Source organism: Schistocerca americana, chromosome X (assembly GCF_021461395.2).
Source record: "Schistocerca americana isolate TAMUIC-IGC-003095 chromosome X, iqSchAmer2.1, whole genome shotgun sequence".
Taxonomy (NCBI): domain Eukaryota; kingdom Metazoa; phylum Arthropoda; class Insecta; order Orthoptera; family Acrididae; genus Schistocerca; species Schistocerca americana.
In genome coordinates this window covers 622,692,377-622,705,572 of record NC_060130.1, presented here as the reverse complement: position 1 = coordinate 622,705,572, position 13,196 = coordinate 622,692,377, and the positions used below count along the sequence as shown (strand labels likewise).

At 40.9% G+C, this 13,196-nt stretch overlaps 1 protein-coding gene across 3 annotated transcripts in view; it reads right to left on the bottom strand.

The window, feature by feature from the left end:
- Positions 1 to 13,196, bottom strand: part of LOC124555532 (probable cytochrome P450 CYP44) — a 260,162-nt gene that overhangs the window by 221,485 nt on the left and 25,481 nt on the right. For all 3 annotated transcript variants that reach the window (XM_047129486.1, XM_047129487.1, XM_047129488.1), the window contains exon 2: positions 8,565 to 8,739. In XM_047129486.1, coding sequence (XP_046985442.1) covers positions 8,565 to 8,739 — 175 coding nt within the window. The remainder of the gene's footprint in view (positions 1 to 8,564; positions 8,740 to 13,196) is intronic.

Here is a 13,196-nt window from a genome sequence, read left to right as displayed (position 1 = left end):
AATGTGACGATTCAATGGCAGGGTGTGGGTATGGCGAATGCCTGTTGAACGTCATCTACCAGGGTGTGTAGTGCCAACAGTAAAATTTGAAGGGAGTGGTGTTATGGTGTGGTTGTGTTTTTCATGGAGAGGGTTTGCACCCCTTGTTGTTTTGCATGGCGCTGTCACAGCACAGGCCTACATTGATGTTTTAAATACCTTCTTTCATCCCACTGTTGAAGAGCAATTCGGGGATGGCAATTGCATCTTTCAACACAATTGAGCACCTGTTCATAATGCATGGCCTGTGGTGGAGTGGTTACACGACAATAACAGATTATGTATGTCGAAAGTTAACATGAGTTATCTACCTACTAGCCAAACCACACCTGTGTTACACAAGATTTATTACTTCATTCATACTACGCCTTCTTTCACTACCATCTACAATATGGCATTCTTTTATGGGGTAACTGTCCTGCATAGAGTCCTGACCTGAAACCTATAGAATTAGCTTTGGGATGTTTTGGAACATCGACTTCATTCTAGGCCTCACCAACTGACATCGCTACCTCTCCTCAGTGCATTGCTCTGCAATTAATGGGCTGCCATTCTCCAAGAAATCTTCCAGCACCTGATTGAATGTATGCCTGTGGGAGTGGAAGCTGTCATTAAGGCTAAGAGTGGGCCAACACCATATTGAATTCCAGCATTACTGATGGAGGATGCCATGAACCTGTAAGTCATGTTCAGCCAGGTGTCCAGAGACTTTTGGTCACATAGTGTAGCATTATTTCTCCCTAGTCAGTGTAAGGTCTATTGTATCCTGCCTGACAAAACCAGTGAAGCATCCAGAAAGTGAGGAGGAAACAATGTGAAACTTCACAGCTTGAGAGGGTATGTGATGCTATTTCAATGATTGCAAAATCCAGTCAAATTTGCAAAGAACTTGGTTGTATGAACCCACTTACCAGTATGACATTGCATCCCATCTGCCCTGGATGCATGCTCTGATTCAGTTGGAAAGAGGGTCATCAAACCATTGTGAACTCTCCTGAGACAAGCTGGCCCACAACTGCTGCAACTGGTCCTCAGTATCCTGGATATTGGCACTTGGATGAAGTGGTCCTACACAAGTTCTATCAGAGATATATCTGGGGATCTTGCACATCACAAGAGTACCTCAACATCATGCAGACAGTGCAATGTGTGGATGAGTGTTATCCTGTCAAAAAGCAGGCGCCAAGATACTGTTGCATGAGAGGTAGCACATGAGAATGCAGGATGTCTGAGGTGTACCACTGTGCTGACAGAGTTCCTTCAATACCCAATGGCTCCCCACAGTGCGGCTCTCCAAAACACTGGAAGAATTAGAGCTCTCCCCAGGTCACCACCGTACTTGCTGTCAATGGTCACCGGAGTAATGCAGAACAGCAATTCATTGCCAAACACAATGAGATGCCATTCAATACTTGCTAGTCATGGCGCCACTCCAAACACAGCTGTTTATGTTCTGACATTAACAGCAGCCAACATAAAGGAAGTAATTACCTAGACTGGTTGCTGCTAGTCTACAACCAATGGTGGGGGATGACACAGATGTTACAGGGAATCCATTACTTGTACTCAGAAGGTATATGCAGCTGGGAAGGGGTTATGATATGCTTGGTGCACAATACAGAGATCCTTCCCCTGTGGTGGTCAGTCATGATCGACCTGAACCTTGACGACAAGTATGCCTGCCATCGCATTTCCATGCAGTCCAACATTGGGCCATAGTCATACTCAAATGTCCTATAAATCTGGATGTTGCACAATTCAACCTGCTTGCAAAACATAGATCCACAATGGGACCCTTCTCACACTCCATCAGGTGCTAATAGTGCTGTCTCACACAAGTACACGGCATTCCAGGCTGTTGACAGTGATCACTCAACATCTGCTGCTGTTATGCACCTTAAATATCCTATCAAGCAGGGTAATAACACTAAACACAAACAACACTAATGCGATCTGGTGGCTGTTCTACGCATCACAGAGAATTGCACCTCTATAAACATTTACATACTTGCCAATGGTGTGTATGTTTATGAAGTTACATTGACATCCAGTCATGTGTTCTGGGTGCTTCGTTTTCTTTGTCAGTCAATACATATAGCAAGAACAGGAGTGGCTCTAAAATCGAACCCTGTGTAATACCAGTAGTAATTTGTCCCCACAATTCATAACGAGAGCTGCATGAACTATCTAACATAGATATTGCTTCCTATTAGTTAAATGTAAAGTGAACCAAGTACTCAATAAAATAGAAATTTCTCAAAAATAATGTTGTTATTTAGACAGTGAAATGCCTTAGACAAGTCACAAAAATCCCAGGATGGGAAATCTCATAATTCAGGTGTTTCAATATATGATCAGTGAAATAGTCGATAGCAAGTTCTGTGGAGAGACCCTACTGGAAACCAAATAGTGAATGACTCAGAATCTGATAGTTGAAGATATGCTGAACTATTCTTAAATATATCTGAGAAGGAAGTTGATAGTGAAACAGATTGATAGTTACTAACATCTGTCCCATTACCTTTTTTTAAAGAGAGGTCCACCAATGTCATACTTTTGCCTTTCAGGAAAGATATCTTGTGTAAGTGAACAGTAAATATATGGCTGAGAACTGTACCTATATTAGATGAACACGTTTTTAAAATTTTGCTTTAATTGTTGTCAAGCATATAAGAATTCCTTTTTTTAAGAGTTAAGTATTTTCCAGATTTCCCTTGAAGATGTTGGAGTATTTCTGAATTAACTGAATGCTTGTGTTACTGATTATTGCATATACAGCAATACCTTTTCTTTTGAGATGACTGTACCAAGTTTGTCAATTATGCTTAGAAAGTGTTTGTTAATGAACCTTGTTATATGTTTAGTGACAAGGACTATTTGGTCATTATCTGTAATTATTAAGATCATCTCATTCCCAAACAGACTCCCTTCTAACTGTGTTATGTATTGTTTTAATTTTATTTTGAGAGTTATTAAATTAAAGCTGATGAGCTTGGTATACTATTAAAAAGTAACAACAGAATGATTTTATGTATAAACGAACATTGGTTAAAGGATGAAGATATAAAACTGTATGTACCATCAGGTTTCAAATTAGCTACATACTACTGCAGACCCAGTGAATCTTATGGGGGTTCATCCATATATGTTAGCCATGGCCTAGACTTAAAGTTTTCTGTTCTTGAAATTAGTGACTTATGCATTAAAGGTGTTTTTGAAGCAGCTGCTTTGATTATACCTAGTATACAGCTCATAACTGTTTCCTTATATCACACTCCTGAAAGTAATGTAGAACAATTTATAGAATGTTTATAAAAACTTGCGATCAGTATACAAAAGTATACTAAATACAAAATATTAATTTTTTGGGATCTAAACATAGACATTAGGAAAATGACAGCCATAAATGTTAATTTAGTAAATATCTTAAGATCCTATAATCTCTTTTGTGCTAATGAAAGTCCTACAAGGCATGTCTTCTGTCTTGACAATCTAATAACAAATGTATACAAATGTGAATTTGAGCTAGGCTTATTTAATGACGATTACCTGCCGGACCATTGAGGTATATGGGTGAAAATAATTACAGAAAAACCAAAAGAAGACCAGGAACAAACTCAGTTTGTGAGACTATTTACAGATAGAAATATCAGCAAGTATAGAGAAGAACTTAAGTCTATAGATTGGAATCCTATTATACATTCCTCCAGAAATGTGGATGAAGTCAGCACATTTCTCAAAATCATTTCTGAAATCTTCCATACATGCTGTCCACTAGTTAAAAAACAAAACAAAAAAGTTAGGAAGCCTAGCCACTCAACTTTACAGAACTGGTTTTCACCTCAACTACAAAAACTGAGAGTATTGGTAATTACTTGTCGTGATAAGGTCAAAAAGGGAGCAGTAGATAAAGAAACTTACAAAAACCTGAAAAGAAAATACAGATCTGAAATTAAAATAGCCAAGTGTAAGGCAAATGGTGATTTCATTAAAAAATCACACAATAAATGTAAGGCTGCATGGAAAGTAATAAAAGCAGAGCTAGGTATGGATATTGTGGTGTCACCGCCAGACACCACACTTGCTAGGTGGTAGCTTAAATCGGCCGCGGCCCATTTAGTACATGTCGGACCCGCGTGTCGCCACTGTGTGATCGCAGACCGAGCGCCACCACAAGGCAGGTCTCGAGATATGGGATAGCACTCGCCCCAGTTGTACGACGACTTTGCTAGCGACTACACTTACGAAGCCTTTCTCTCATTTGCCGAGAGACTGTTAGAATAGCCTTCAGCTAAGTCCATGGCTACGACCTAGCAAGGCGCCATTAGCCTTACATAGTTTGATAGCTATCGTATGAAATGTCTCATCAAGAATGCTGTATTCACATCAAAGAATAAAAGATAAGCATTCGAGGAGCTGCATACTTTTCTTATGAGAATTCACTACTTATCCTGTTCCAGAATTCACGCCCGTCTGCGTTAGATAGCGTGCATTTCGGCCGCCTCTATCTACAAGGTGTTGGCACATTCACCAACACATCATTGTTTTCTAAATCAAACAAGTTCACTGCAGTAGAATAACGAAGAACGTAAAATGACACAAGTTTTGTTTGTCCCTTGTATGTTGCAAGAAGGCTGCACTGTCCTAACACAGGAATTTTCTGTCCTGAATATGTACTGAGCTGAACATTTGCGGCGCGCAACGGAGGTTTGCCCAGTTGTTTGTACGTGTCGTGATTGAGCAATGAAACAGCAGCTCCGGTATCGAGCTGGAATGGTATGACCTTGCCATTAAAGTCCAAATCTACAAAAAGTTTATTGTCCTGCTGGCGACAAGAGCGACTGTCTCGTGCAATTTGAACTGATACAGGTACAGCATCACTTGCTAATTGACGTGATTTCCGGCGACGTCGACGCACACTTTTTGTGGGACGAACACAGCCACTGTTAGAGAAAGTGGCACTGGGCAGAGTGGAATTAAGTACATGAATGTCCATGGGCGAAGGTCCACGAGCCTGAGTATTCTTGGTTTGATTCCGGCGCGAAGCAAAGGGCCTGGAATGATTAAGAGTGTCTGATCTGAGATTTTTCTGGCAAACACTTTGAACATGCCCTTTCTTATTACAGAAAAAGCAAATAGCTTGGCGTGACGGGCAATTTTCACGCGAATGTCTAGTAGCACACCGCGGGCATGATTTCACTGCATTTGTGTGCTGGCGTGGCACACCTGGTTTAGAGCGTGGCGGCAGCTGCGTTGGTGTGCGCGAGGGCAGTTGACCGGGCCGCGCAGCGCGCCCGGCAGGCCGGTTAATGTTACACACGGCTGGCGAAGTTGCAAATGAGTCCTGAGCACAGTCAAGTGTGTCTTGCCTATCCAATATGTCTATCACTTATTGTCTTGTGTCGGCGTGCAAACGTACCTTGTAGATAGAGGCGGCCGAAATGCACGCTATCTAACGCAGACGGGCGTGAATTCTGGAACAGGATAAGTAGTGAATTCTCATAAGAAAAGTATGCAGCTCCTCGAATACTTATCTTTTATTCTTTGATGTGAATACAGCATTCTTGATGAGACATTTCATACGATAGCTATCAAACTATGTAAGGCTAATGGCGCCTTGCTAGGTCGTAGCCATGGACTTAGCTGAAGGCTATTCTAACAGTCTCTCGGCAAATGAGAGAAAGGCTTCGTAAGTGTAGTCGCTAGCAAAGTCGCCGTACAACTGGGGCGAATGCTATCCCGTATCTCGAGACCTGCCTTGTGGTGGCGCTCGGTCTGCGATCACACAGTGGCGACACGCGGGTCCGACATGTACTAAATGGACCGCGGTCGATTTAAGCTACCACCTAGCAAGTGTGGTGTCTGGCGGTGACACCACATTCCTCCCCCGCAAATCGCGAACGGTCGTGTTATAAGGCTTCCGCCCGCTGCGGGGCGGACCCCATGTTGACGTATGCAATGAGGTGGGGAGCCTAACAACAGGCGAGGCCGTGCCACCCGCACCCGGCCATTCGGTCCGAGGGGAGCTAGGAAACGCCTGAAAACCTAGTCCAGGGTGCACGTCAACATGCGGTGTATGCGCCCGTAATGAGAATTCACTACTCATCCTGTTCCAGAATTCACGCCCGTCTGCGTTAGATAGCGCGCATTTCGGCCGCCTCTATCTACAAGGTGTTGGCACATTTACCAACACATCAGATATAAACTATAAAGACAACACAAATGCTGCTAACATCACTGTTGATTTCAATCACTTTTTTGTCAACTCTGCCAATCTTAGCCTCTCAACTCAGGGCAACCAGAATTCCAATTCTACACATACACCTATTTCTCACCCTATATCTGGTGGAAATTTTCAACAAAACATTACAGGCATAGTGTCAGCTTGTAAATGGAGAGAAGTACAAGTAATTGATATAATTAAAGCAACCTCTAAATTATGATACTCCAAATCTGAAGATGTTTATGTCCTGTAAAACTTTGTGATTAAAAAATTGTAGATCTCATATCATATCCTCTTTGCACACAGATAAACTGGATGCTCTCTGGTGGACACTTCCAGAATGTCTCAAAAAGACAGTGGTAACACCATTTTACGAAAAGGGTGACAAATCCTGTATCAATCATTATAGACCAATTTCACTTGTGCCTATTCTCTCAAAAATAATAGAATATTGTATACTTTAGCAAATATGCATACACCTATCATACAACAATATACTAAATAATTCTCAGTATGGATTTAGGTCAAACTTATCAACAGTCAAAGCTGTTAAAAACCGTATCTCTTTTGTACTACGCTCATTCGAGTCAGAATTATCTGCTAAGCCATTTTAATTGACTTGAGTAAGATTTTTGACTCAGTTAATCACAAATTATTATTAGATAAACTGCGTTGCTATGGAATCAAACACTTGGAACTCTCACTAATTGAATCATACCTCAGCAATAGAAAACAAATTGTAAATCATAATGGCCGAAAGTCACAGACTGTATGTATAAAACGAGCTGTTCCTCAGGACCTAGTGCTTGGCCCTCTACTATTTATATTATTTGTAAATGACTTTCTGAGGAACCTACCCTGTAAATCTATCCTCTATGCTGATGACGCAACATTAGCTAATTCTGGAAAGGATATAAACAAATTGAAGGAGGAAAGTGAAGAATGTTTCAAATTATGTAATACCAGTTTTAAAGCTAATGGAGTTAACTGTGAACCATGAAAAGACTGTGAAGATAATCTTCAGTCTATCAAACAGTTATCATCTGTTAAACTACAAGGAATACACGTTGACTCGAAATTAACTTGGGACACACATACAAATAATTTTCACTTGGCAGAAAAAAGCAATTTGACGTCTTTATGGAATCACTGACAACAAGACCTCATGTAGACCTTATTTTAAAGACTTAAAAATTCTCACAGTCCCATCTCTTCACATATATTGTTGCCTATTAAACATAAAAGAAAACTTAAACCACTACACCATAAGGAAATCTGTTCAACAAAACAATACTCAACAAACAAATATGATTGATACACCCACAACCAGGCTTAAGAAAACCCAATCTAGCTATGAATACATAGGCATAAAATTATTCAACACTTTACCCATACACTCTCACTTGGTTTCACTGGATATTTTCAAAACTAAAACCAAAGTGTGGATACTTTCTATAGTATAGAAGAATTTCAGAATAGATGTAAAGATGACCCAATTTATTGATAAATTAAGGCTTACTGTTACGTATGGATATGGGTGTAGAGGCAACTATAAGCTAATAGGGTACAATCTGCTATATTTTTTACCGTGTAATATTTTGTTATATGAAGCATAATGTACAAATAGCTGTAATTCTTCTGATGACATCGATTGCATGTTAATGCTGAAAGATGGATAAAATAAATAAATTAATTAATTAATCTCTGATTGATGTGAATACAATTTTTATTTTCTTAAAACTCTTCTCAATAATGACAATACCTCCTATAACATGAAAGCACTTTGACATCTATGATCATTATGCTTCATATGTAATCCAGTTTTTGTTTTCAGTAGCTGTAAGTGGTGTACTACAAAAGGTATTTATTCATCTCCTGGTGTACACAGGAGATTTTAATGTGTGTAGCTCAATGACATTCTGGACCAGTAAAGTCTGAAGTTTGTCAAATATCTGATAAACCCAAAAATTCAAGATACTGTTTCTTCTGAATGTAATCTACTATTTATTTCTGCATCTGACACTGATAATAAAAATTATCTTTCTGCCATGGCATCCATAGCATTAAAGATGTCCATACTAATTGACATTAAGTTGAAACTCATACGTCTATAAATAATACTCAAGCTGAAATTTATATGTCTACATTTAGTACACAACCTCAATGAATCCCATACAATTTACTACATTGTTTCAATTTTTCATTGTCACAGCACTATCAAAATCTCACAAAAACATTCTTGTCACAATTGATACACGCAGTCACTCTGTTTTTGTCATTACAGCACAGTTTAATTACGTACCCAGCTTATAATGAAGCAAGTTTCCCCACAATGGTAATCTGACTGGACCTGGAATGTCATGAAAAGGTTTTGCTCCTTTATGTGCTGACCGTAAGTACAAATGCATGCCAAAACAGTGTTTTGAAGATTTTAAATGTCTCTGGAATAATAAGTATTCTTGTCCTACTGTTGCCATCTGAAAAAATGAAATATGAGAATTACACACCAATGGAAAATTCAAGACAGATCATAATAAATCACATACACAACGGCATGTGCTGCAAACGCACCCTTCCACACAGCACTTCCCCCCCCCCCCCCCCCCCACACACACACACATACTAGAATAGCTCATGTCTATCAATTAAAATTTTACAATTACATCCCAAATTAAACATCATATATGAATTCAGCATCCATGAAGTTGAACATTCTTTCCATGTGTACAATAAATTATAAATTCAGTATCAGTATCCTAACACCCAAGACTCGTAGGTAACTCCTTTTCTTTGTGAAATCATCCTTTCCTACAGCTGTAGACTCTAACAGAACAATTTTATTTCAGTCCAGTCAAATGAATGAATACTTATACTAGAAAAGTAGGTATGAAGCTATTGTGAATTTTAACACTGTGGCAGCAATGTTTACAAGTATCATAGAGTAATTTTTAAACCCTAAAAAATTAGTTGTTGGATACTGACATGACACAATTCATACAGTTATAATGCAGCCCACTCCACACGAACTATAGCCTTAGATTTTAGGAACATGCCAATAGGTCTTACATTATCTAATAACTTTGTGTCATTCATGGAATTTCAGCCAATAACACTGCTAAATGTAGGGCCTCAAAAATCCATCTAAGTCTCTAGGAATAGTTAGGCCTTACTACTTTAACAGAACAACTCAGAATTCAGATTCAGTATTAATGTTTCTGTTATGATACCTATTGACAGCATTATGGAGACTCTATTATTATTATTATTATTTGGTTAAAGGGACTTAACTACTGGGTCATCAGTCCCTCATTATCATGAGAGAAACATATAACATGCTAAAAAGTGACAAAAATGGGGACTTGGCGACTCCAACTATATAAGCAAGTCAAAGAGTTTAAATGGGCATGACAGTAGACGTAACACAATAGCTAAAAGAAAACAGAGATAACCCAGGCAGCATCTTGTACAAGAGGGTCTAAAGGCACAACAAGGTGAGGGGGGAAGAAAGTAAACTGTGGTCACATGGCGAGGCTCCCCCTCCCCTCTCCTCCACAACTGCCCCTAACAATGGAAGTGGAGGAGTATTATAGTTTAATGTAAAATCCACTCTCCCTCAGGAAATGCAAACTTTGGTAGTGGCTGTCTCATCATCCGAAAGCATCTGAGGTAGCAAGATAGGCAAGCTGAGAGCATGCCACAGATCAGCCAGCAGGGTGCACTCAACAAGAACATGTGCTATCGTCAGTAGACCCCCAACAACCACACTGAGGAGGATCCTCCAAATGCAAAAGGAACTCATGGGTGAGTATCGTGTGGCCAATGCATTGTCAGCACAACACAATGGCACCTTTCCGAGAAGCCTGGAAAGATGTATGTCACACCTTAGTAGACCCTTTAATTGCTTTCAACTTTTTTTGGGTCATAGTAGCCTGCCATTCCAATTCTCGATGTCAAGTTAGTTTCCTGAAGTCACCTCTTTAGCTAGACAGTCGGCAAGTCATTTCCTGGAATGCCTATGTGGCTCAGTGTCCAGATGAAGGTCATTATCTTTCCAGAGCTGTAGAGGTCTACCAGTAGGTCCTGGATGTTGGCAACCAAAATATTTTTGGTATAGCACAGGGTTATGTCTTTTAAGCTACTCACAGATCGTTACAGATCAGAAAGTTTGTTGTGGCCTGGGATTTGATCTACTGCAACCAATTCTGTAGTGTATACACCACAGGCACTCAGCAGAGTGTGCTTCTCAAGTCCCCTTGCATGAGCAAAAGCGTAACTGACCCTGTTGTTGACTTTTGATCCGTCTGTGTACATGCATACCAAATCAGAATAATCCTGGAGGATCGAAAGAAACAGGTGTTGGAGAAGCGTAAGATCAGGATATATCTTGGGGCTGCAAAGGAGGTTCATCCATATCACAGGACAGGGTACAGACCACAGGATGTGTCAAGAGGGAGCTCTAGGAACACAGACTAACCGAGGATGTTGGAGGTCCTTCAGTAGACGAGTCAGAACCCAGCTGGTCTACCCAGTTTTGGGTGAAGCCCACAAACAGTCTGAACTGTTGGTCATGGAACAGAGTTGAGTGACATGGATGAGTCAGCATCTGACAGATTGTGACTGTGTATCTTGCCAGAAACTGCTGTTGTCTAACCCGCAGTGGTGGGACACTGGCTTCCACTGGGAGGGTGTCAACAGGACTCATGCAGGGCTCATCCATTGCTATTCACACTCCAGTGTGGTGAACAGGGTCCAGCAAGTTCAGTACAAATGGTGCAGCTGACCCATAGGCAACACATCCATAATCCAAGTGGGACAAAATCAGAGCTTTGTAAAATCTCAGAAGAACTGTGCTGTCCGCACCCCACAAGAGGTGACTAAGAAAATGGAGTGCATTCAGCTTCAGCTTCTTAATGCAAGTTGCCTTGAGCCAGTGAATATGCAACAGCTAAGCTGGCTTGTTGACATATAAAATACCTAAGAATTGGAAAGTTTCAATGACTTCAAGTAACTGGTCATGAAGATAAATTTGTGGGTGTGAGTGCACAGTCTGGAGTGGACAAAAATGCATAACTCATGATTTTGAAGGAGAAAACTCATAGCTGTGATTCAGGGCCCAATCATGGACTCTCCAGACAGCCCCTGAAGTTGGTGCACAGTGATGTAGAGGCATGATACAGGCAAAGATCATCCACATATACTGATGAAGAGACTGTAGGGCTCACTACATTTCCGATACCATCGATGGTGATAGCTGACAGCGTTACACTCAGAACCAATCCCTATGGGACTCCAGTTTCCTGTACATAATGGTTTATGATAGTTGAACCTACTGGACCTGAAACAGTCAGGGAGAGAGGAAATTCTGGATAAAAATGGGTAAACTGCCCCAGAAACGCCATTCAAGCATGTAGATACAATGTGATGTCACCAGGTAGTATCGTATGCCCTCTGTAGGTCAAGAAACATAGCAACCAGATGTTGGCAATGTGTGATGCATTGCACACTGCAGATTAAAATGAACCAGGTGATCCTGTGGTGGACTGGAAAGCCCAAAACCCACTTTTGAACCATGATATATGCCCTCCCTTCAAGGCATCAACAAAAATGACGGCTGATCATTCGTTCAAATAGCTTACACAGCCCCTTCGTCAAAGACATTGGCTGGTAGTTACTTAAAATATGTCGGTCCTTTCACAGTTTCAGGACAGGAATAATAATACCTTCCTGCCATTCAAAGGGAAATAATCCCTCCCACCAAATGCGATTAAAAAGCCCGAGGATATGTTTCATTTTGTCAGCACAAAGATGTTTGAGCATTTAGTTGTGGATTTTGCCAGGTGCAGGGGCTGTATCTTGATACTTCACCAAAGCACTGTGAAGCTCCCATTTACCAAAAGTGGCATTATATGATAGAGAGCCATGTACATGGTAAGACAGCTGGTAGTGCTCAATAAGGTGTTTCCGGGTCAGTAAATGAGGTTGGTAATTACTGCAAGCAGACATTTCAGTGAAGTGTGCTGCAAAACAATCGGTAAGTGCTGTGGGGGTTGTGGATGGCCACAAATGTGGTGGAGTTTAGTCCATACTTGTGACGATGGGCTGTGTGATCGCACATTGCTCCCAGCACTCCTGCTTCCTTTTCTTTATTAAAAACTGCACTTCTGCCCAGAGTCTCTTGAATGCTATCAAATTATCCATAGAGGGATGGTGTTTGTGCCGTTGAAATGGACTGAGGCATTCCCTGATAGCTGTGGCTATATCTTGAGAACAATGTATCACCGGTGCTTGTCGAGATGAACCGGAAGAGTAGGGTATCATTACTGATGTAGCATGAGTAATTGTATCAATAGTATCCTGTACCATTTTGTTGAGATCCATCACATGACTGGCTTGCAAAAGTGGCTGTAGAGGAGAAAGCCTGCCCATCAGTTTTCTGGAATGACCAACTTGGAGCGCGTTCCAAATGTCTGTGAGTGGAGAGGAAGAGAACGATAGGAAAATGGTCACTGTCACAAAGATCGCCATGCAAACACCACTGAATGAGGAGTAATATACTTGGGCTGCAAACTGCAAGATCAATAGCGGAAAACATTCTGTGGGCCACATTGACAGGGATTCCAGCTCCAGTGCTGAGTAGGCAGACATCTAATTCTGAAAGGTGGTGTTGGGAGGTAGCTGGTCCACTGAGTCTAAAAGCAGAAAGGTCTACCTTGGGGCAGATAAACATTACATATTGTCATCCGAACTAACAGGTAGACATTAATGGCCACGGCGTCTAACGTAGTGGTAAGGGGCAACTGCTTGCTGAAAATATCAGAGCATATGAGGGTACAAACCTCATAGGACACTCTCTCAACATTAATCTGATTGGAACACTAGGGTTTGTAGTTTTTCAGAGCAGGGATGTGTGTTGCTGTAAACTGTGTTTCCTGAA